General features: G+C 47.0%; 1 protein-coding gene across 17 annotated transcripts in view; it reads left to right on the top strand.

The window, feature by feature from the left end:
- The window catches only part of PLEKHA7 (pleckstrin homology domain containing A7), a 238,946-nt gene that overhangs the window by 190,242 nt on the left and 24,251 nt on the right, over positions 1 to 24,453 (top strand). For 15 of the 17 annotated variants that reach the window (XM_017873620.1, XM_017873628.1, XM_017873626.1 and 12 more), the window contains 8 exons: positions 1,482 to 1,952; positions 10,438 to 10,960; positions 11,499 to 11,585; positions 14,595 to 14,648; positions 18,879 to 18,959; positions 22,744 to 22,812; positions 22,987 to 23,067; positions 24,071 to 24,220. In XM_017873620.1, the coding sequence (XP_017729109.1) occupies positions 1,482 to 1,952; positions 10,438 to 10,960; positions 11,499 to 11,585; positions 14,595 to 14,648; positions 18,879 to 18,959; positions 22,744 to 22,812; positions 22,987 to 23,067; positions 24,071 to 24,220 (1,516 nt within the window). The remainder of the gene's footprint in view (positions 1 to 1,481; positions 1,953 to 10,437; positions 10,961 to 11,498; positions 11,586 to 14,594; positions 14,649 to 18,878; positions 18,960 to 22,743; positions 22,813 to 22,986; positions 23,068 to 24,070; positions 24,221 to 24,453) is intronic. The other 2 variants (XM_017873634.1, XM_017873624.1) reach the window with 1 other exon arrangement.

The following is a 24,453-nucleotide window of genomic DNA, read 5'->3' on the forward strand; positions in this document are numbered from 1 at the left end:
CATTATATTGACATTCTAACTAGCTCTCAGGGTGAGTTGATTCTGTCCTGAATCTGTGTTGATTATTGGTAGCTGGGGTTCTGAAGTTGTTGCAAAGACACCTGGGGTGTGGCCACCGAGATGTAAATGCAGTAGCATTTCTATTATGTACTCTCATGTGGAGAAGAAAATGCCTCTGGCTTGGCCCCATTTTGAGTGGTGGATCTTAAGGCCAGGACCTTTTTTTTTTTTTTTTAACCAAGGAGTATGGCTAAACCAGCTGCCCCATCTAAGTAAAGGTCTTTGGTAATTTTTCTAGTCCATCTGAGCTGAGCTGGAACAAGTTCTCTTGCCTCCCTAATCTAAATTCTGCAAAGCTTGTGGAGCCACTATTGTATCCCTGGTGCCAGGTGATCAGGATGCAGACAACTAGGACCCTGCCCCAAGGAGGCAGAGAGAAGGGCAGCTTACCGGGGGAGATGGACCATGAAAGAGGAGCCCTCCACCATGTTCCAAAGCTCCTCCTGTAGCCTCAGTTCACACCCTGACCTATCACCCCACCCCATTCTCTTTTATAGCTTCCAGGTTTGCACAGACACATGTGGAGAGGCAGTAGAGCAAAGCCTACTACACATGGGCTCTGGAGTCTACCTGCGTTTAAGCCCAGGCTCCACTCTGTTCCAGCTGTTTGATCTTGGGCAAACAATCGATCTTCTCTGTGCCTCAGTTTCCTGATTGTTAAAATCTGACTAATAATACTTCACAGAATTGTTGTAGATAGACATGAGAGTTGTTTCTGTTTGAACTGTTCCCTGATAAGATAGAAACAGGTTGCTGTTCACATAAAGAGGTTGCTGTGCCCATTCTCTATTCACCATCTTTGAAGAGTGTTAATTATGCTATCATTTGTACTTTGGGCTGTGCTAGACACCAGTGGGAGGGATCCTGAGCTCAGGAGCCTTCCATTTAAGCCCCAGACAGACAAACGGACAAATCGCAAAAGGAAAAGGCAAGATCAGTAGCACAGAGTAGAATGGAAGCACAGGAGTGGTCTTCATGTGAATGTCACATGTATAATTTATTCATTCTCTCTTGCAGTAGTAGTTATGGAGTGCCTATTTTATACCAGTCATTGTGTAGAAGTTCTGGGCGTATGATGATCAGCCAGATGGGCCTCTGGCCAAAAGAACTCATAGTTTATTTGGGAGCTAGATGAATAAACACAGTTTTGGTCCAGTGCGATTAGTGTGACAGTGGGGTCAGCATAAGATCCTATTCTAAATTGGAAGTGTATGTTAGGGCGGCTTTCTGGAGGAGGTATTGTTTAAGCCAGATCCCCAAAGGAGCAGAAGTTAGGCAGGCAGAGTGAGGACATGAGCATGAAAGGTATTCTGGGCAGAGGGAATAGCCTGTGCAAAGGCCTGCAGGTGACTGAGTGTACAGTGCATTTCATCGTGGAGTCTTGGCTGTGGAGCAAACTGAATGTGCTGCTGTCATTGCAGGGACATGGAGAAGGTGGAGCGGCAGGCTGTCCCCCAGGCCAACCACACAGAGTCCTGTCACGAATGTGGCCGGGTGGGACCTGGACATATGAGAGATTGTTCTCATCGTGGCCATGATGACATTGTCAACTTCGAGAGGCAGGAGCAGGAGGGAGAGCAGTACCGTTCCCAGAGGGACCCGCTGGAGGGCAAGCGGGACCGGAGCAAGGCCAGGTCTCCGTACTCGCCGGCCGAGGAGGATGCCTTGTTTATGGATTTACCCAGTGGCCCAAGAGGCCAGCAGGCACAGCCCCAACGGGCAGAGAAGAATGGAATGCTGCCTGCCTCATATGGCCCAGGAGAACAGAATGGGACTGGCGGGTACCAGCGGGCCTTTCCTCCCAGGACCAACCCTGAAAAACACAGCCAAAGGAAGAGCAATCTGGCCCAGGTGGAGCACTGGGCAAGGGCCCAGAAGGGGGACAGCAGGAGGTGAGTAATAGACTCAGGATCACTGCTTATAACGAGTGCGATAATGTAGTGGCAATAGCTGTCATTTAGCGAGCACTTGCTGCGTAAGGGCAGCCTTAAACTCTTTACCGCCATTACCTATGTAAATCCCTGTAACAACCCTGCAAGAAAGGGTGATATTCCTTGACAGAAACTGAGGCTTGGAGAAGTCAGGGAACCTGCCCACAGCACACAGGTGGTAAGGCCAGAGTTCAGTCCTGGGTCTGTGAGCCTCCAAGGCCCCCACATGATTACACCAGAGTCTTTTCTGCTCCTCAGAGAATGCCTTGAGACATTCAGCATGTAAATGATAACCGATCTTCTCCTCTTTTGCTGCTACTTCTCTACATCCAAGAAATGTGTATAGAAACTAGAGTAAATAGAGATTCATTGTTAATTCCAGGCACATACAGAAGTGCGTAGGCACTGTTGACATTGGGCTTTATCAGATCTATTCCTTCAAGAAGATTTTAATTATTTTGAAGACATGCATATCTTGCTATTTGCCAAGCACTGTCTGTATTTTATTATAATTTCAGATTAATTAGGACACATTTCTGAATGTGAAGAATTCAGGGTCACTAGCTTCCCTGTTGTCCCCAGAAGCCACTGTGCTTTGTCTTCATTACGAAAGACGTGACAGATTCCGCTCACTATTTTCAGGCTTCTAAACAAATCACTGACAAGAGAGGAGACAGCAAAGCCAATGTGCATTCAGAGAGCTCCCCAGGGATTGCAGTGGATGTGCCAGCATCCAGACCAAGTCTGCCACAGGCCTGATAACATGCTCTGAAAGGTCACACTTCATTCTCCCTGTTGGCCAGGCCCAGACTTTCTACCTGTGGACTCTGGAGGTGGTCAGTGCTCCTAGGGGAATAGCCTAGTCCTGTTTTCAAGTATGTGGGTGTGTTGTGCATATGTAGGTTGCTGTAGCCTCTTTAATCTGGTCCAGCTGGGCAGTTGTGAGAGTGGATGGTGGAAAAATCACAATGGAGCCTTCCTAAGTAACTGATAGACATTGTTGTGGAGCAGACTAGAAGAGAAGGCCTGTTGTGCTGTAGCTAAGACACCTTCCCATTCCCAACTGGGAATGACCAGGTGTCAATCCTGTTTGTTCACATTTTGTATCTTATTAATAAAACAGAAAGCTACTGTCTGAGGACACAGGGAAGGGAAGCTGCCCTTCTTGGTGCTGGCCTAAGTAGCCCCCTGGTAGGTGGTTGTAAGATGACCTTACTGCTGAGTGAGGTTGGAAAGTTGGCAGGGGTAATGTAATGTAGGTCCTCATTCTCCAAAGTAAGGCATTTGAAATTTATTTGAAAAAGCAATAGGGAACCACTGGAAGGTTTTAAGCAGGTAAGTGATGTGATCTGATGAATATTTCACGAAGAAGGTAAGAGCCTAGGAAGGAGGCTATTGCAGTAGTCCATGAGGGTGACAATGGAAATAGGATGAATAAACCAATTTGAGATACATTTTGGAGGTTGAAACAGCAAAGGTTATAAGTGAATTCGAATGCAGGATGAGGGAAACAAGGATGATGTCTAGAATTTTAAAAACTTTGTTTAATTTTTGTGGATACATAGTAGGTGCTTGTATTTATGAGTATATGAAATCTTTTGATATAGGCATGCAATATGTAATAATCAAAACAGGGTAACTGGGGTGTCCATCACCTCGGGCATTTATCATTTATTTGTGTTATAACCATTTCAATTGTACCCTTTTAGTTATTTTTTATTTTTTAAATTAAAATAAAGATGTAATCTTGCTATGTTGACCAGGCTGGATTCGATCTTCTGGCTTCAAGCAATCCTCCCATCTTGGCCTCCCAAAGTACTGAGATTATAGGCATGACCCACTGCACCTGACCCCTTTTTAGTTATTTTTAAATGTACAATAAATTGTTGTTGACTATAATCATCCTGTTATGCTATCAAATACTAGCTCTTACTGATTCTATCTAACTATATTTTTGTACCCATTAAGCATCCCTACTCCCCCCTGCCCACTACCCTTCCCAGCCTCTGGTAACCATCATTCTACTCTCTATCTCCATGAGTTCAATTGTTTTAATTTTCAGCTCCCACAAATGAGTGAGAACATGCAAAGTTTGTCTTTCTGTGCCTGGCTTATTTCACTTAACATAATGTCTCCGAGTTCCATCTATGTTTTTGCAAATGACAGGATTTCATTCTTTTTTATGGCTGAACAGTACTCCACTGAATATAAGTACCACATTTTGCTTATCCATTCATCTGTTGATGGACACTTAGGTTGCTTCCAAATCTTGGCTATTGTGAATAATGCTACAATAAACAGATCTAGAGAATTTTGACTTGAGCAACTGGTGGTTACTGAGATGGGGAAGGGTAAGGAAGGAACAAGTTGGGGGAAATGAGGATTTCCATTTTGGATATGTAAGTAGGGAGTTGGAGTTCTGGACATGGGTGGAGTGGAGTTAGCATTCAGGTTTGGCTTGGTTAATAGGTAGATATGGTGCTGTGCAGCAGATATAAGCATAGGTAAGAGACATGAGCTTGATGAGGAATGTGGTCCTTTTGGAGTGTCCAGGTAGAAATGACCAGGAGGCTATAGGGATTGTGGGTACAGGCTGTAGAGGGATTCTAGAGTCATTGCCTTAGAGACGGTAACTAATGCCCTGGCAGTAGTTGAGATTAACCAACGTGGAATGCTTAGAGCCATGTTTCTTAATCCTGTCTGCATGATTTGATCATTTGAGGCCCAACCCCAGAGATTTTGATGTAGTTGGTCTGGGGTGAGGACAAGCCATCAGTATGTTTTCAAAGCTCCTTAGGTTGGCCAGGTGTGCTGGTTGATGCCTATAATCCCAGCACTTTGGGAGGTCGAGGTGGTAGGATTGCTTGAGTCCAGAAGTTTGAAACCAACCTGGGCAACATAGCAAGACACCATCTCTACCAAAAAAAAAATTATTTTTTAAGTTACCTGGATGTGGTGGCATGCACCTGTGGTCCCAGCTTCTTGGGAGGCTAAGGTGGGATGATCACTTGAGCCCACGAGTTCAAGGCTGCAATGAGTTATGACTGTACCACTGCACTCCAGCCTGGGTGATAGAGGAAAAACCTGTCTCCAAAAAATAAATAAATAAATAAATAAAACATACATACAACTCCCTAGGTGATTCTAGTGCATGTCCACAGTCAAGAAACTGTTGCTAGGCTGCACATTGGAATCACCTAGAGAGTTTCAACATTTGGTGAGGCCTTAGTCCCTTGCACAGAAATCTGACTCCATTGGTCTGGGTTGCAGCCTGGACATAAGGTTTTTAGGAAGCACATTTTCCCCCGTCCCTCCTCCCGCAGTGATCTAATGGGCCAGCCAGGACTAAGAATCCTCAACTGAGAGAGCACAGTCGCAGAGGGCCAACAACAGAACACTGAGAACCCCCAGCCTAAGGGTCAGGCAAAAACTAAGTCACCTAAAGGAGATGAGGAGAAGATGGGGGAGGAAAACTGGAGGTTCTGTGGGGGAGAGTTTCAGTTGGAAGGAGTCCAGGCGGTAGTGCACGGTGCTGCAGGTAAGGACTTCCACCTGGATATGGTGCCTTCCTTCCTTTTTTTTTTTTTTTTTCCTACCAAAAGCAGATACTTGAGATGTGGTACCTTTCAAGGATACTGAGCACCCCTGAAGGAAAGTCCAGAACCTCGCGAGTCTTTTGCTTAGTAGCAGAAACCCTTTTTCCACTGAGCTGCTTGAGGGGCTTAGATGGGCAAACCTGAATTGCCATCCTTAATAGAGCTACAGTGTCAAAGTTAGCTCAGGAGGCAGAGTGAAAGGAGGGGTTGAAATCAGTAAGATGGCATGGCCAGTGAGAAACCCTTCATGGCAGGGGCACAGAAAAAACTGTCAAAAGCTGGGTGACTGATATGCAGTGATAAGTTGTCAGTTATGAAATGTCTCTACATAACTGCTCCAGTAGCCTGTAAACCATGTTATTCTACTACACACAATGGCCTGAATTTGAGAGTTGGGAGTGGGGTGTGCATCAGAGACACAAAGAATGAGAAGTTTACAGGGAAGTAAGAGGTGGGTGGGGAGGGCATAGGACTTTCCCTGGGATACAAGATGGGGATTTGAGCCATTCTTATCTAAGGGGCAGAGAGACATCACGTCTGTAGAGGAGAACAGCTCATTGGCTTTGGAGGTCACTGAGCACACAGTGAGAGGAATTTCATTCTAGTAGGGGAAGCAGATCTCAATGGGCTAGAAAGTGAATAAAAGTGAAGAACTGAAGGCAGAAGATAGAACAGAAAATGCTGCCAATCTTTAAGTGAGCAAAGTGTCTCCATCTCTGATCATTCTCTTGTATTTTAAAAGGCCTGCCTCTTATAGTCCCAGGTTTTTTTTTTTAAAAGATATATTTGTAGTCTCTTACAGTAAGTCATAAATAGATCTGGCTGCTGAATAAAGGAACCTCCTCCATTTTCCATTTGAAAATATACCAGATAGATATCTCTGCTTTGATATCATCAAGACTGCTAATCTCATTAGACTGAGCACATTAAGACATTGGGAGGAGGGTTATTTAAACTGCAATATGATCCTGTATTTTTGGCTTTAAACCAACAGGGAATTATTTCTAATGGGAGATACATATTTCACATCATTAAACTTTTTTAGAATATGGTTTGTGGGAGACAGACTGACATACTCCTAGAATCTTACTGTATTTTAAGAGCTTGTTTTGAAATTTTAGACTTTCATTTTCCCACCCTGACCTCCTAGTGTTTAAAGTAATGCATACTTGTAAAATAGAAAGGTTGGGGTGGGGAATAGAGTTAGGATCAGGAGATTCAAACACTACAGTAAAGAACAGAGTAGAAAGTGGGAGTCCTGTGTGATTGGAAGTTAGGGTGAGGAACATCTGCTGAGTAAAGTATAATAATTGGTCGTAAAAAATGATACTGCATTTCCACATGACCATTTCTGTAGTGGCTGTATCAGAATATCTTGTTTAGTGCCTGCTCAGTGACAGGGAGGCCCTATGGCCACAGAGCATGGTGTGAGGAGACCTTGAGCCCAGTTTTTGGGTAAGACCGGAGGTTGGGGGGCCAGCAAATGGATCTGCTGTTAGGGGCAAAGCTACTCTGGAAGCTCCCACTTGCTCCCATGGGGTCTATACCTCAACCACAGTACCACCTCCTCCTGTGATCCTCCTCCATAGTCAGTTACCTTGTTTTGGCCCATGGAGCAAGGGCTCACCATTGTACTGGTACCTTGGGGTCACTCCGAAATGGCAGACTATGTGTAAATGGAGGGTACAGCTTAGAGGATGAGCTCAGGGATTTGGGGTGCTGCTAGTGGGGCAGTGGGGAGGTGAGGGTGGACTCTGACCTTCCAGGCACTGTAGGCAGGCAAGGGAGTGAGCTGCAGAGCCAGCCGGGAAGGGCATATGGGTGGGAGCACAGCTCTGAAATGCTTCGCATAGTTTGCATTTTGCTTCTGGCAGAATGAACAATGGTTAGTCAAGTCCTGAACTCCCCAGAGGAAGCCTCCAGCCTGGTTTCCGCCACCGCTACCACCTCTGTTTTAAGGATTCAGGACTGCCCCGTCTCAGAGGCACATTCATGTCTAACTTTGGGAAATCAATAGCAAACCCTGCCACCTAGTGACAGGCTGACTCACTTGGCAGGTGTGACAAGTAGGTTGAAGAGATCTTAAAGTTATCTCCTGCAATGGCAAAGATAGCTTTATTTGAATGACAAGTATTTCAATCCTCACAGCAATTTTCAAAACGGTTCTTACTATCCCCATTTTGTAATAAGGAAAGTGAGACTTAGAGGGCTTGGATGATACTTGCCTGAGGTCATATAGCTAAAGTGATTAAATGAGTTGAGTTTTAAAACAATTAGAACAGTTTCTCAAACTTTACAGAGCACTAGAATCTCCTGGAGGGCTTGTTAAGACACTGATGCCTGGGCGCCATCCCCTGATTAGGTAGGTCTGAGGTGGGGCTGATAACAAGCATTTTAAAAATATATCTTATTTTTAATTGACAAATAATAATTATATGTATGGGATAGATGTGATGTTTTAATATATGTATACATTATGAAATGATTACATCAAACCAATTGACATATTCATCACCTTACCTGCTTATTCTTTTTGGTGATAAGAACATTTAAAATCTATTTTTAGTCATTTTGAAATATATATTATTATTAACCATTGTCACTATGCCTGTGCAGTAGGTCACCAGAACTTATTCCTCCTAACTGACACGTTGCACCCTTGGACCAACAGCTCTCCTTCCATCTCTCTTATCCCTCCCAAACCTCTGGTGACCACCTCTCTACTCTGTTCTTCTGTGAGTTTGACCTTTTTAGATCCCACATATAAGTGAGGTCATACACGGTATTTGTCTTTCCATGCCTGGCTTATTTCATTAACCTGCATTTTTAACAAGTCCCCAGGTGGTGCTGATGCTGGTGGCACACAGGCCACACTTTGAGTAGTGTTGGCTTGGAACAATGTCTGGCACAATGTCAGCACCAAATAAATGTTAGATAAAATTGATAGGTGAAGGCGGAGTCAGAATTGACCTCAAGCCTGTCTGACTGTAAAACTTGTTTTCTTTTTACAACAGCATGCTGCCTCTCAGGCTTAGTAAAATTCCATACTTCGTCCCTTGCTTAATTTTTTTTCCTTCTCAGAAAATAAAGTGGAGGCTGGGCACGGTAGCTCATGCCTGTAATCCCAGCACTTTGGTAGGCTGAGGCAGGCAGATCTCTTGAGGTCAGGAGTTCAAGACCAGCCTGGCCAACATGGTGAAACCCCGCTTCTACTAAGAATACAAATATTAGCCAGGCATGGTGGTGCACACCTGTAGTCCCAGCTACTCAGGAGGCTGAGGCAGGAGAATCCCTTGAACCCGGAACGTGGAGGTTGCAGTGAGCAGAGATTGCACCACTGTACTCCAGCCTGGGCAAAGGAGCAAGAATCTGTCTCAAAGAAAATAAGATGGCTAGTTGGTGGTAGTTTTTGAAATCATATCCAGCTTTGTGTGCTGGAGTGTTTATTGAAGGACTAATTACGCATAGGACTTTCTTAGACTGTGGACAATACCGTGGTCTGAAACACAGTTCCTGTCTTTCAAGAATTTTCACCTTGGCCTGGGAAAACATGTCTTGCAAGTATGAAAAGATCACATCAATATAGGACCTTGGAAAAGTTACAGGCAGTGTGATAACTAGGTCAAACAGAGCTGGATCACTGAGGGCTGTGGCACTGCAGAAGGTCCACGTGGGGAAGGCATGGGCCAGCATCCTGGAGAATGAGTAAGACTTGGGTAAATAGAGCAAGGGGAGACCATCCAGGTAGGGGGAGGGAAGAACAGTGTTATAAGAGTAAGGAGGGACAGGAAGGGTACACACATTAGTGAAGGACCTTCAGTGTATCAGACATGGAGATCACATTTCCTAACCTGTCTCATTGATTCCTCAGAAGAGCCTTATGAGGCAGGTAATGCTGTCCTCATGTTACAAGTAAGGAAATGGAAGTTCAGAGCAGTCAGGTAAGCTGCCTAGGGTCACAAAGCCAGCAAGTGTAAAGCTCGGCTTCAAACCCAGGTTAGACTCCTACCTTTCCTTTTTCCACTGCAAGATGTTGCTCAGGTGTGGAGGAGGCTGGGCCAGGACTAGGGTGGGGCTGACTGTCAGGCACCAGCACGTGCAGGGGTGACTCTGAGATGGAGTACTTCCTTCAGTTTTGGGCCCTAGGCATTTGGCATGACCCTGGTAGGAAGAGCAGTGAGAAAACAGCAGGCCTGCAAGGTGGGTTGAGGTCAGCTGCTAGCGAGCTGTGAGTACCAGGCTGAGAAGTTTAGACTTTATTTCACAAGTGACAAGGAGCCATGGAAATTTTTGGAATAGGGAACTGATTTGATCAGAGCACTTGACTGCGGACAAAGTGGAAACCAGTTAGGAGCATCTCAAAGTTGTCTGGAGGGAGATAATTAATCAGTGTCTAGTCTAGAAGAGTCCAGAAAAAAGAGAACTGATGCCAGCCACTTCCTTTATGAACCTCCAGAACTTAGTGCTAAGGATACCAGGCAGAGAGAAAATCTTGGTAACCTGGAGAATTGTGAGGCCTTTTCTATCAATATGCACAGCCATGGAAAGAGCTGACTGCTGGCAGTGGAAAGAGAAGGAAAAGCCAGGTTTAATCACATTGCACTCTACTTGATGGTCATGGGGTAGCCAAGTTGTCCTGGCAGAAGAAGTTGACAGAGAAAAATGGTTTTGGAGTTGTCTGCAAAAAGGGGAAGTGACTGAAGTCCTGGACGTCAGCCTTGATCATTCTTTTGGGGTTCTCACAGGACTCTCCCACATGCCCAGCTTTGTGGGTTTACTTAGGTTTATTCCCCAAAGCCTGGCAGAACCCTCACTTGGTTGCCTGATGTGTTCTTATCCTTTCTCCTCAGTCTTCCCTTGGACCAGACGCTTCCTCGCCAGGGTCCTGGCCAATCCCTGTCCTTCCCAGAAAACTACCAGACTCTTCCCAGGAGCACCCGACACCCCTCGGGGGGCTCCTCGCCACCTCCCCGAAACCTGCCAAGTGACTACAAGTACGCGCAGGACCGAGCCAGCCACCTGAAGATGTCGAGTGAAGAGCGCCGGGCGCACCGGGATGGCACCGTGTGGCAGCTCTACGAGTGGCAGCAGCGCCAGCAGTTCCGGCACGGCAGCCCCACGGCACCCATCTGCCTTGGCTCCCCAGAGTTCACCGACCAGGGCCGGAGCAGGAGCATGCTAGAGGTGCCCCGCTCCGTCTCTGTGCCTCCATCTCCCTCGGACATCCCTCCCCCGGGACCCCCAAGGGTCTTCCCACCCCGGCGGCCACACACGCCAGCAGAGCGAGTCACAGTGAAGCCACCGGACCAGAGGAGGAGTGTGGACATCTCACTGGGGGATTCTCCAAGGAAGGCACGGGGCCACGCTGTCAAGGTGAGGCTCAGGAAGCTCTGCCAGGCTGCTGGGTCAGCGTGAGGGTACCAGGAGTCTTGCCTGGTTTGAACACAAATTTGAGTAATTTGGGATAATAATGATAGCTAATACTTAGGCAGTACATTTTAATAATAGATGCCAGGCACAGTTCCCAAAGGCTTCGCTTTAAATTCTCACCACAACCCTGTGAGGTAGGTGCTATGTTTATGCCCATTTCAAAGATGAGAACTCTGAGGCGCGGAGAGACAAAGTAACTTGCAGGGGGTCACACAACTACAAGTCAGCTTCCTTGCAGCCTGAAAGGCAGGAAAAGACATGTGTCCAGTCAGTTAAACTATTTATAACAACCCAGCTTAAGTTTTCACTTTCTAAGGGCTTTCACCGTTTAGGATTCTAACCCTAAGAGTAAGATACGTGTGCTCATTTCATAGATGAGGAGTCTGGGGCTCAGAGGGGACGTGGCATGGGGCAGGCTGCCCTGGGAGTGAGTGGCAGAGGTTTGGGCTCCAGTGTGACTTTCTTGTCTTCCCACTTGCAGAACTCGTCTCACGTGGACCGACGCTCCATGCCCTCCATGGGTTACATGACCCACACCGTCAGTGCTCCCAGTTTACATGGAAAATCGGTAAGGTGAATGACAAGACACAGCCTGCAATGCCCTATCTCATCAACGTTTTCCTTCCTCTGAGTCAGTACAATGCAGTCCAGAGGGCAGCTATCAACTCCCATTTTAGAGATGAGGAAACTGAGACTCAGAGAAGTTGAATAACTTGCTTAGGGTCACCTGGCTGTCACTGGGTCCCCAATGAAGGGGAAGAGCTTGTGGGGGAATGTAGGGGAATGTTAGGCTTATTTCCTCTTTCAAGTTGAATTTTGCCATAAATGTTTTCCAGCTCCTCACCTTTTTCCGCAGGTAGTGCCTCTCCTTTCTTCCCTGATCTTTGATTAGTTAATTAGTTAACTCTATCTTCAAAGCTTGAGTCTGAGACCAGGCATGGTGGTTCATACCTGTAATCCTAGCACTTTGGGAGACCGAGGTGGGTGGATCACTTGAGGCCAGGAGTTCAAGACCAGCCTAGCAAACATGGCGAAACCCCGTCTCTACTAAAAATACAAAAATTAGCTGGGTGTGTTGGTACACTCCTGTGATCCCAGGTATTCGGAAGGCTGAGATATGACAACTCAGGAGGTGGAGTTTGCAGTGAGCCAAGATCATGCTCACGCTGCTGCACTCCAGCCTGGGTGACAGAGCAAGACTGTCTCAAAGCAGAAGAAAAAAAAAAGCTTGGGTCCGGGTGAGGTTGCACTGTTGGTTGTTGCTTTCCTGTAAAAACAACTTCCTGAAGCCCTTTTACTGCCAGTGCTTTTATTTGTCCTAATGACAGAATTAAAGCAGTAATTGCTTAATGGTGTCACATCAGTGCTGTCCTGGCACTGACACCAGGGTGAAGAGCATAATTCTAGCTGCATGCTCCTGTGGTGCTAACTTCCTTGTGCTGTGTCTACACACCTGCAGCTGGAGGAGCTCTCGTTGCTTCTCACCCGGTTAAGGCGGCACCAGGCCAAGTTAGCCAGTGTGCGAAATTTCGCCATCGGCCAGTTACTGCAGCACCAGCTGACCTTTCCCACCTGCCAGGTCAGCACTGGTGGTCTCCTCTCAGGGCCGGGGGCAGGGAGTGACATGCTGGCTCGTGTTCGCTCGTGCCCATGCTCTGGTCTGTCTCTGCTGTCTGCCTCTCCCTTGTTCGCTGCCTGTTTGCTTCTGGATGCTACTGCCAGATACTCTGTGGTGATGGAGGCCGAGCCTACCCTTCTGGCACTGGGGAGGGGGGCTGCATGTGGTGTAGGGGTCCTAAACTGTCGCTTCTCTGGCTGTAAGTAGTGACTGCCAGGCTGGTGTGTGGTCACGTTCAAAGGGCTGTGCTGGCTGACAGCCTTATTGCCCCCATGGCCACTCCTTGGGATGTGGAAAGGCACGTATGCGTCAGCCTGGAGGGAGATGCAGGGTGCCCTCTCTTATCTGGATGGTGCCCTGCTGCCTCACAGAGCATCTTCTCATCTCATATCCTGCTAAGCCTCACAGTAAGCTGGAAGAAGTTAGGTAGCAGAGGAGTCAGGACCACACACAAAGCAAGTGGAACCAGAAGGGGAAGTGACTTGCTCAGGATCCCTCAGCTAGAAGCATGCAGGCTGCAGCCAAAATCCAAGACCTGCATGACACAATGTTCTAAACTGTTGCAAAAACATTGGGCTTTGCAAGCAAGCTTCTCAAGAACTGGCTAGGGGGCTGCCCTCCCGGGTATCTTGAGCAGAAAGATTAAAGAAAAGCATTCCTCCCTGGGGTTGTCCTCAGGCAGGAATAGGTTCAGCCAATGAGGCTGGTCCTCCAGGCTGTACAGAGGTAGGCAGGGGACAGATGAGGAGGGTGACAGGACTGTTACCTTCCTTCCTTCTTCTGTTTTAGTGAGTTATGAGAGATTTAGAAAATGTATTCAGAAAAATGAATGTCAGTGCAAAAACTATCATCAGTTGTGAATCTAAGTGATCTTGAATAACCTTCTGCTCTGTCTCACTCCTGTGGCAAGTGTGTAGGGACTGAGCTGTTTGGGAAGAATGGAGGGGTAAGGGAGTAGTTTAGGGACACAAGACCTTGCAAGCCAGTAGTGCTCCTGACAGTTGTCCCCCAGGCATTCCCATGAATAAGAGCACTGCCTCAACTCTTCATGTGTTTTTTCTGTGTGACTGTCTTACCTCAGAGCTATAAGCAAAGGCCACCTGCCTCAGCTCTGGCTTGCTTGGCTGGGACCCTCTTAGTCTGCTGAGAAGATGGTGCCTGGATTATTTTTCTTGAGCTTTCACAGCTCCTCTGCCTCATGGTTAGCTTCTGTGATCTGCTACACGGGAAAGCATGAGTTTTAGGAAATCAAAGAGTCTTTTTCTTATTTTCACTGTTTCTGATAATTATACTGAAGAACTTGATAGATTGTCAGAGATGCCACAAACAGATGGGTCTGACCTTGCACCTGTCTCAAGTAGCTCCTGACATGGCTACACTGGCTCCATGCTGAGCAAAAATAACCAAACTTGCAGGAAATTTCCAGCAGTTGCTGGTGGTTATTCTGGAAACCAAGGTCATATTGGGACCTCCTGGGTCACCCAGGCCATCTCCCTGCCTCTTCTTGGCATCCACCCACACCAATGAACGTCATCTTCATGCATGTGAAGTGATCCAGACCAAAAGTTTGATGGATGGATTTGCAGCAATGATGACTGATGTGCTGTAGCTCAGGTGTGGCATGTGCTTCTCCAGGTGGACCTCCCAGGTCTATCTTGGGAGCACAACACTGCCTCAGCTGCCCTAGCCCTGGGGTAGGATGCTCCCTGCCAAACTTCCCCGAGCCAGTGGGGGACAAGCTGACTTTCCCCACAGTGACCTGCAAGGTCTGCCTTGCTGAAAGAGGGCTCTCAGCTGCACCAAGACATTTGTGCTTCCTCTGTGGCCCCTGATGTGTTGGTCTGCTGTGGTTCCTTGTTCCCAAAACTGCACAATGCAAATAATTCACATGGGAAACCTCCAGTTATGGAAACTCTTGGTGTTCGTAACTGTGTTTTTCCCTCTCTGCTTCATTTGAAGGCTGATGACACCTACCTCCAGCTGAAGAAAGACCTGGAGTACCTGGATCTAAAGGTGAGTGACATCAGGGTTCCTGCCTTCCTTGCATACTCACCTTTCCAAGAGTGCCACCTCACTGGAACCAAGCCCAAAGCCAAAGGCCAGACAGGTCTTATCCAATCTGAGTTCTAAATCAAGATGTCTCCCATCTTGAATCAGAAGAATTTTATTTCTTACAGACTCATACTCTGCCTCTTTTCAGTTTCTTGTGAATTTTGGTGTGAGGTCCCTGGCTTACAGAATGAAGGCGCGAGACCTTGATCTCTTCCTTCTTTTGGTTTGAACCAAAAGGTCCCTCCAAAAGCAACCAGTTGCTTCTTCAGAGTCTTCAGTGGGGGCAGGGGTGTATGTTTGGTTCACTAATGTGGGTTTTCAGCCACAAGTGGTATGGTGGGTTCTTTGGTTCTGTTGCTAGGGGAGCAGGCTCCACATGGAATCGCATGGCTTTGAGGCTCACCGGTAGTCTCCCATCTCAGTTTAGGAGATGAAGGCTGGGCCCCTCCCTGTAGGTGATAAGGCTTCAGGCTCTAAATTAGCTTTCTCAGCACAGAGAGAGCCGAGAAAACTCCTGTAGAGAATGCAAGAGGCATTCTGCCTGGAAGAGAGCCCTATTGTTCCCTTCCCACAGTTCTCTGAAAGCTCCCACTGTGAAAAGCACTTCTTACGCCTAAGCCATGAAATAGACTGGAAGAATGTGACCTTTAGTTAGCTGTGGGTCTGAAAAGGTGGGTGAGGGGCCATGGGACACTCAGGCGACTGTCATGAGGGGCGGCATGCCTCCCTACAGTCTCCAGTGTACCTGGCCTGGGATATTTTTAATTCGGGGATCTTCATCCAGCCTCATAGAAGCAGGCGTATGAACGTCAGGTCTGAAGGAAGAAGATGGAAAGGGGGTTTCCCCATAATGAAAGGAGATCAGGGCCTTTGATCAGAAATCAGCCAGTGCAATTCTGTGTCTGTTGAACACTTGCTGTGTACGCAGATGACATGGGCAGATGCAGAAGAAAAATTGAGTCTGTCTGGTCTTGAGATACTTCCAGATAGTCTTGGGTTGGTGAAAGAAATTATCCCCAAATAACAGACTCCTCTACAATGACTAGGCAAAGATCTGTTTGGCCTGGTTCTCAGAGCTGAGATGGTGAGAACCTCTGTAGGTTACAACACTGGAGAGGCTTCTGGGAGGAGGTGGCATGTGTTTGAAGCCTTGAAGAGCCAGGGGGGCTGGGGTTGGTTGAGATTTAAAGGGAAGGAACAGAGAGCCAAGGAGAGCCAGGGCACAGTGGTTGTGGCCAGGGCAGCAGAGGGAGGTGGTGCTAGGTCATGCAGGCTTTTGACTGTATCCTAGGCTTTAGGAAGGAAGGTGGGTGCTGTGAGCAAAAAAGACCTGGCTTTAGCATGTGAGGAGAACAAAGAGCTTTCTCTCAAGGCCAGGAGGTTTTCTAACTCATATGACAGTCAGGTCACACAGAGCTTTAGTGACTGCTCTAAGTATGGTAGTAATTCCTCAGGATTCACAGTGCTCAAGCATAGCTGTGTGGACCAAATGTGGCAGCCCAGTCCGTCCTCCTGCAGCCTGTGGGGATAGGCAGGGTTGTTACCACCATGCCTATGGAGAGAGATCCACCAGCCCCCAGCCTCCACCTTCCCTGCCCAGCACCACATCCCCGTTCCTCAGCCTCCCTGACAGCCAGTCAGCAGCTGCCTGCCCCTTTCTTGTCACCCCTGACCCAGGGCCCAGCGGTCCACTCAGACATACCTGTAGAGCATCCATAGTGCACCTGGGCCTATGGGAGAGGCCTAGCATGCAAGCACCACAGGTGAGTATAAAACACAGATATACCAGAGTGTTTAGTGCACAGGGTCAGAGAGAACTAAATGTGCCTGAGCAGGAGCAGTAGGAAATAGCTGCCTTCTGGTTCCTGTTTGTAAGTGACAGTGGAAACTCACAGTTGGTCCTGGAGTGATGCTTGGCCTCAGGTTTGTTTTATTTCAGGATCATAGAATTTGAGCTATGTGGGATTAAAGAGGGAGAAACTGAGCCACAGAATGGCATGGCAGAACTTGGCATCCCTGCGTGTCGACTCCAACAGAAGCTTAATAACAATAGGGGGTTGAAATGTGTGTCAGTCACTGCATTTTACTTCTATTAAGTTATTTTACCTCCAAATTGGCCCTGTAAGGGAAGTGGTGGTATCATCTTTTAATGAGCTATAACTCTGAAAGGCTAATGAGTTTCCCAAGCCTACACAGCAGTTAGTGGGTATCAGTATTTGGGTGCAGCTCTTACCCTAAAGCTCTTCATCACCTTGCCCAACATCCTCTCTTAAAATGCTGCTCTACCACTGTGTACCCAAAGGCCTTATGTTTTTATGGAGCTGAGCTTGGATTGTTACACCAAGAAATATATTTGATGGGATAGAGAGAAGCAAGTTGCATCCTTGCTGTGTTTTACTACCTAAGAGCTGCACACGATCAGAGCAATATGAATTATTATCCCTTTTCTATAACTAGGAACCTAGGTGTCAGAGAAGTTAAGTAACTTCTGCAGTTACACTGCTGGGACTTGAACCCAGCAACTGACTTCATACCTGCCTTCTTTCTTCCATGCATCACACGCTTTGCCTACCCTAAAGTCGTGTTCGTTGAATTGTATTCCTGGCATTGAAGTTTTGCCCTTCAGAACCCTATACCTTAGCTGAGTCAGAGGAGTGGGATGTGGGGTTCACTGTTGTTGACAATTTAAGTTGTCTTTACGCTTCTGTGAAGCACAGCCAGGAAGATGAGGGTACCTGCTGCCACTCATGTGAAGCCTTTGTAGATAGAAAAGGTTGCAGTCAGCCCCAAAAAGGCTTTTGTCTTTGGTGAGGGATGTACCATCGGTGGCTCCAGGGCTATTGGACTCTGGACTCTTCATGACTGTTTGAACCTGAGATCAGGACTTTTCTGTTCAGGGTCTGTTTCCAAAATCAGCTTCTGGGACAGTTTTTAAAGTTGTGATTAGGGATGCCACATACTTCAGAATCACCTGGGAGCTTGATAAAAACGCAGACCTGGAGGGTTCTCTCGAATTGGACACTCTGCTGCCCAGAATTCTGCATTTTTATCAAGCTCTGGGGTGATTCTTGTGCATACTAGGGTTTGAGGTCTATTGTTCTGGAGAAGAAATTACTAACCCTGGCAGTGAATGAGAACTGTTGGGGAGTTTTTAAAATGAATATAAATGTCTGGGTCCTACCCCTGAGAGACTGTGATTTAATTGGTAATATTCAGGTATTACTCTTTAATTAAAACAAAAAAACTCTTTAGGTGTTTCTAATGCACATCCAGTGTCGAGAAACACTGTTTTGAAATAGTGGCTCTCAAAATGGGATCCTCAGACCAAAAGTGTCAACAATATCTGGGAATTCATTAGAAATGCAAAATCTTGGGTCCAACCCCAGATCTGCACCACAAGAACCTCCAGGGATGGGGGCCCAGAAAATCTGTGTATTTGCCCTCCAGCTGATTCTGATGCACGCTTAAGTTTGAGAACCCCTGTTTTAGGGCAGTGATTCTCAATCCTGGCTGCACATTAGAATCACCCAGAAGAGTGTTTAAGAATCCCAATGCCCAGGCCCCATCCCAGACCAATTATATCGGAATCTCTTGGGGTGGAACTCAGGCATCGGTATTTTTTAAAGCCCCCCAGTGATTCCTGCTGTTCTATATAATGAGGACAGTATTCCCAAAAAGGAGCTGTAAGCATTTGGGACCATGGGTAAGACATAATCATGTAGATGCATCACAGTTCTGGTGGAACTTAAGGTTGGGTGGGTGTGAGATGAATGCATGGCACGACTCTAAACTAGTATCTTACGGAATTTGATGAGGGAGGACAAAAGAAGAAGCAAGTTCCCTTCTATGATGTTCCTCCTTGCCTTCTCCAGCAGAACCAGGAAGGAAATGAACACTGAAATCGGCACTCCCACATAAACCAGCCTGTGCAAAGGTCCCTTCAGACAGCATATAACATTTTATAAAAAGGAGAGAGCTGCAGTCTGGGAAGGTCCCGTGGCCCATGCCAGTAGCATCCACGGTCCCATGGAAGTAGCATCACCAAGATTCAGACCTGGTTGTTTGAACTGCACAGCACACAGCATCCTTAAAGTTGTCCCTTTGCCAGTTCCCCAAATTCTGGCTGCTTCAAGTGTCATTTGATGTCTCACCTGTTACGTTTTGTTGTATTTGCCTTTTTGTTTGGAACAGATTAAAAATAATGAACCTTTGATCAACGTGCTTTACAAAGTGCTGAAGAAGTCAGCACGGGGCTGTCGGCCCAGGAGAAGCGTAAGATGATCTGATCCGTGTCTCCAAGCGGGGGTCATTCCATTGCTTCTGGCTCAGTGCCAACTTCATCACTTGCTTAACCAGTTGCTCTCCTGACCGCCCCAGGCTTCCCGCAAGTCATTTTGCTTTATTTTCTTTCAACTGAAGCTCTCTTCAGCATTTTGACTGATGCACCAGGCTGAGCCTCTCATCTGTGGTTTTCTGTGACTCCATGTTTTGTGCTGCCAAGGGTGGGGGAGCTTGCCTGGCTTGCCACCAGCTTGTGTTGTGTTTCCATCATCATGTATCTGCCTCCACGGCGAGGGCTCACCCAGACAGAGTTAAGCATGAGTTTCTTGGGAGGGAACAGCAGTTATTGGTCATCTTACAAGAGCCAGGGTATCCTCAGATTCCAGAGTGGCCCTGAGATTAAGGTGGCACTTTTTGGGGGCAGGGAGTTGGCATTTGGATAACAGCCTGGAGCTGGACTAGAATAAAATGCTACCTCCTGCTCATACCCTCTTTGATTGATGCAGAAGTAGGGACTGCAATGTGACCAGCTCTTACAGCATTCCAGGGGAGGATGCAGATCAGGAAGTAGGTGTTGTGTCCAACCATCCTGAGCCCTGAGAAAGTGGATTGGGATGTGGTGGAGGGGAGGGAAGATGCCTGGGTGGCCTTTGATTCCCCTCTGATGGAGAGACTCTTTCAAATGGATGAGCACCCACAGACTTTTACTTTTTCTGATGACAGAGATACTGGGGGACCCAGAGTTGATGTTTTAAGTGTATTTGGACATGGCTGCAACAAACACACTTTTAAAAGGAAAATTAGATGTAATACGGTACACGTGGATATTTCTTAGTAGCCTCGGCTCTCTGGAGCAGAGCTACATTCAGAAGCTAACGGTCCTCTGAGCTGTAGAAACAGCTCTCATTAAGCCCATGCTCTAAAGCCTGTGACCTTCCGTCCATAGGAGACAGAGCCAGCTCACATTACTTTGACACGTTCATGAACTCACTGAGCAAACATTGCCTGAATTTCCTCAATATGCTAGGCCCTGATTGGGCTTTGAGGATACAGAGGAAAGGCATCCATCTCCACAGTCACCCCTAATTAGGTTACTCTCTAGTAAGGAGAAACAAATGAGCAAACAGAACTTTGTACTCTAATGTGCTGGGTGCTGTAGTAGCAGCAGATGCAACGTATGGAAAGAGCACCCTGAAGAGCACCACCCCCAGTTAAAGGGAGAGAAGAGATGTAAGTACCTCGTCTCAGTTGAGCTTATAGTCCTTTGAATTCCTAACCCACAACACCTAGTAAGCAACACTTTTTTTTTTTTTTGACACGGAGTCTCGCTCTGTCACCCAGGTTGGAGTGCAGTGGTGCAACCTCAGCTCACCACAACCTCTGCTTCCCAGGTTCAAGAGATTCTCCTGCCTCAACCTCCCAAGTAGCTGGGACTACAGGCGCGTGGCACTGCACCTGGTTAATTTTTGTATTTTTAGTAGAGATGGGGTTTCACCATGTTGGCCAGACTGGTCTTGAACTCTGGACCTCATGATTCTCCCGCCTTGGCCTCCCACAGTGCTGGGATTACAGGCTTGAGCCACCGTGCCCGGCCAGATAAGCAGCACTTTAAAAAGGGACAAGAGAAATCTACTTCTTGGAAAAAGAGGTAGTACTAATATCCTGAGAGGGAGAAAGAAAAGGTTGAATGTATATTCAGTATTCCACGAAGGCAGCAAAGGGCGTACTTTTAGAAAGCTTTCCATCAAAAAGTAATTTAGAAGATTTAGCTCCTCAAAATGCCCTTTTTATATAAAATATCTCATTCTTTTCCTGATGGTGCTGGATAAATGAGGCATTGCTCAATTAGATTTTCTGCCTTGTTATTTAAGTATCAAAAAGACATTCTCTGTAGAAAGCTTCAGTGAAATAAGAGGAAGAGTTTTGTTGGGGGGGAAGAATCCTCAGAGTGTATCTCCATTTGAAAATGATTTCTACCTAGGAAATGAGCCCCAAAGGTCAGTCCCTTTGGAGAATAGACAACCTCCTTGTCCGTCCTTGGCTTTGATGAAAGGACGATGACATAGAGTGAAGACTTCACTGCTTTCACCTGCTTTTTCTCCTGGGTTCCCCTGAGTTTAAAACCCACATGCTGCCTGAGAAGTTCAGCTGTTTGTGATTCACCAGGATTAATTTCATGCCCACCTCCCCGCACCGCCCTCCCATTGCAGGAGACAGCACAGTCTGTTTGTTTGTGGATCGTTGCAGTCTTGTGTTCTGCAACTGTGTGTATACAAGTATGTACACATAATCTGATAGTCTGAAGAGCAGAATTTGGCTGGAGTTCTATTTTTTTCAGGAACTCAACAACAGTGACCTACATGTGTTTCCCTTTGACCTACATGCAATGCAATAAGCATTTGCTGAGTTTGTGCCAGGTCTTCTGTTCAGGGCTGACTTTACCAAGATACATAAAACAATGGTTCCGCCCTCTTCTGTGTGACTAAAGGGATCATGGGAATGGGTGGGGCAGGCGTGTAGCCCAGAATCAGTCCTCACCCCAAGGCAGGGAGAGGTCCTCTCCCGTGACCTTTGGATTTGCTCATGACAGTTTGCAGGGAGAGGTAGCATAGGACAGTTGGGCACATGAAGGGCTTGAGCACTGAGTGGAATGTTTGCCAATTTATTTCCACCCCCAATTCACACTGACAAACTTCCTGGACCTTACAGATAGAATGGGGAGAAATCTACACCCCTCTCTCCAGCAGCTATCTGTCCACACTGGGACTTCTCTGTATAGTGCACACACAGCACCTATCTCTGCCACTGTTAGCTCCACCCTCCATTTCCCTGGTCAGATCTGCAAAATAGAGATCTGGCTTCACCTACATCAGGCACAATAGACTTGGTTCTCCCTGGCCTTGTCTTGGCCATGGGAAAGTATATATGTGAAAGTCACTCCCCTCAACCCCTGCATGACTTCTGGCAAGAAAGAAATTGGGGGAAATGGAAAAATGGGATAAGTTAGATTTAGAGTCTCAGGAGTCAGTGAGAGACAGGCAGCATATTGCCTACTTTGAGTCAAGTGAGGGATGGGAAATGTAAAATCCCATTGGCCCACAAGTTTGGGTGACTTTTGTGTATTGCTTTATGGTTTCCTTTCTTGTAACTTATACAAATACAGCCTAGCCTCAGTTATGCAGGGAACAATTAAAAACCCCAGCTGGGAACTAGCCAGGTTCCTTTTTACTTTGGCCAGGTCTTCTTCCCAAATGGTAAAGGGTGAGGAAGGCTGGCCTTACGCATGGGGAAGTGGGCTGCTCAGAGACTTCCTTAAGCTAAGGCTTGACAACGGTCAAGGGATTTGTTTGTTCCTCTGGGTCTGCCCATCTCACCACCCTGGGCAGGGAGTAATGGGCTTCGTAACTCGTGCTTGTTCCCAGGTTCAGTAGCACACCTCTGTCTGATCGGTGGCAAATCTCCCAAGATTCATGCTAATTTTTGACATTCATTTTAGGCAGATATATACTTTTAAAATTGATGATCCTGTAACTTGAACATCTACATTTTCTTTAACTCAAAGGACTTACCAGCATTACTAGAATCATGAAAAGGTTTTGTTTTTTTCCTAAAATGAAATAGGCATCGTATAGCCCAAGTTTTTGCCCCTCTCATGCTATGACCTACTTGCCACTGCCAAGGACTTCCACACCATCCATTGTAGGGTGAATTTTCTTTCCCGAGTTCTGATCTCAAACACCATGGTTAAATCTCTTTTAAATTGTTCGCCTCCCAGATGACAGGCCGGGACCTTCTCAAGGATCGAAGTCTGAAGCCTGTGAAGATCGCTGAGAGCGACATTGACGTGAGTGAACAGAGTGACACGCTGACCCCTCATCTGCCTCCTGACCCAGACCCAGGGTGAACAGCTTCAGGCAGGGCTTGGATGATTCTGTAGCCAAAGGCTGTCTGATCGCAATCCCAAGGTCATGTCTTTTTCTCATCACTCCAAGCCTTCTCCACCTCTTCTTGCTTTTAGGTCAAACTGAGCATCTTCTGCGAACAGGACAGGATCCTCCAGGACTTGGAAGACAAGATACGAGCCCTTAAAGAGAACAAAGTACGTGTCAGTTTTGAATAATCTTGGAATGGGCAGAGGGGCTTTTTGTCCTGTCTTTCGTGAGACATAGGATGGACCTTCATGTTAGTACTGAACAACAAATGTTAGCTTATTTAAAAAAAAAAAAAATGCACTGGGTGCAGCGGCTTATGTCTGTAATCTCAGCACTTTGGAAGGCCAAGGCAAGTGGATCACGAGGTTAGGAGTTTGAGACCAGTGTGACAAACATGGTGAAACCCTGTCTCTACTAAAAATACAAAAATTAGGTGGGCGTGGTGGTGGGCGTCTGTAATCCCAGCTACTCAGGAGGCTAAGGCAGAATTGCTTGAACCCGGGAGGCAGAGGTTGCAGTGAGCCGAGATTGCGCCACTGTATTCTAGCCTAGGTGACAGAGGAAGACTTCGTCTCAGGAAAATAAAAAAAAAAAGGCTTATATGTGATGATCCCCGGTCCCTGAACCCCCGGGAAGCGGGGTTCCTTTGGAGGAAGTGGCTGCAGTCATTACAGGGCAGAGGCCTTTGCTTCCTAAAGCTCCTTGTCTCCTAGGATCTGGGCTGTGGAGGCAGCAAGGCTGGATGGGAGTGCAGGAATGGGCCAGGGGCCACCAACGTTGGCCGTTTCTAAAAGTAATTTTTTCCTTTTGCATTTTAAATTTGTGATGCTGAAGGTTGATAATATACTCTTCCCTAGGAGGCTAGAGAGGTTTTTTTTTTTTTTTTTAAATTCTTTGATTTATCCTCTTGTTTTATCCCATAAGGAGTTAGACAGCTGTATTCCTAGTTTATAGATGACGAAATTGAGGCACGGAGCTGTTAGGTACTTTCCCCAGCCTACCCCCTAGACGAGTCAGAGCTGGCATCAGAACCCCAACTGTGGGCCCATATCTCAGCGCTGGTCCCTTCAGCCTTGGTTAGGTCCAGTAGCTTTGGTTCCTGGTGTGGTATGGGGAGGCCTCTGGGGACTGTCCTCCTATCCTGCTGCTTTTTGGCCCTTCCTGGTACAGGACCAGCTAGAATCTGTGCTGGAGGTGTTGCACAGACAGATGGAACAGTACCAAGACCAGCCCCAGCACTTGGAGAAGATTGCCTACCAGCAGAAGTTACTGCAGGAGGACCTCGTCCATATCCGAGCTGAGCTCTCCAGAGAGTCCACTGTGCGTACAGGGTGGCAGACCTGTCTCCCTCAGGATGAGCTGAGCGAGGGGCTGCTTTTCTCACCTCCCAGATGTAGTTGAGTTGGTGTCCAGAGGCAAGAGTCCTGAAATAGCAGAGCTTCTCCAGTAGCAGAACTGCCGCCTGACAGTAGATGACCTTGTCTGCTGGGGGTGACATGTCTGCCTGCATGTGTGCCTTAGGCTGCTTACCACAGTGACTTTTGAAGGCCAGT

The sequence above is a fragment of the Rhinopithecus bieti genome, unplaced genomic scaffold (assembly GCF_001698545.2).
Source record: "Rhinopithecus bieti isolate Rb0 unplaced genomic scaffold, ASM169854v2 scaffold_8211, whole genome shotgun sequence".
NCBI lineage: Eukaryota > Metazoa > Chordata > Mammalia > Primates > Cercopithecidae > Rhinopithecus > Rhinopithecus bieti.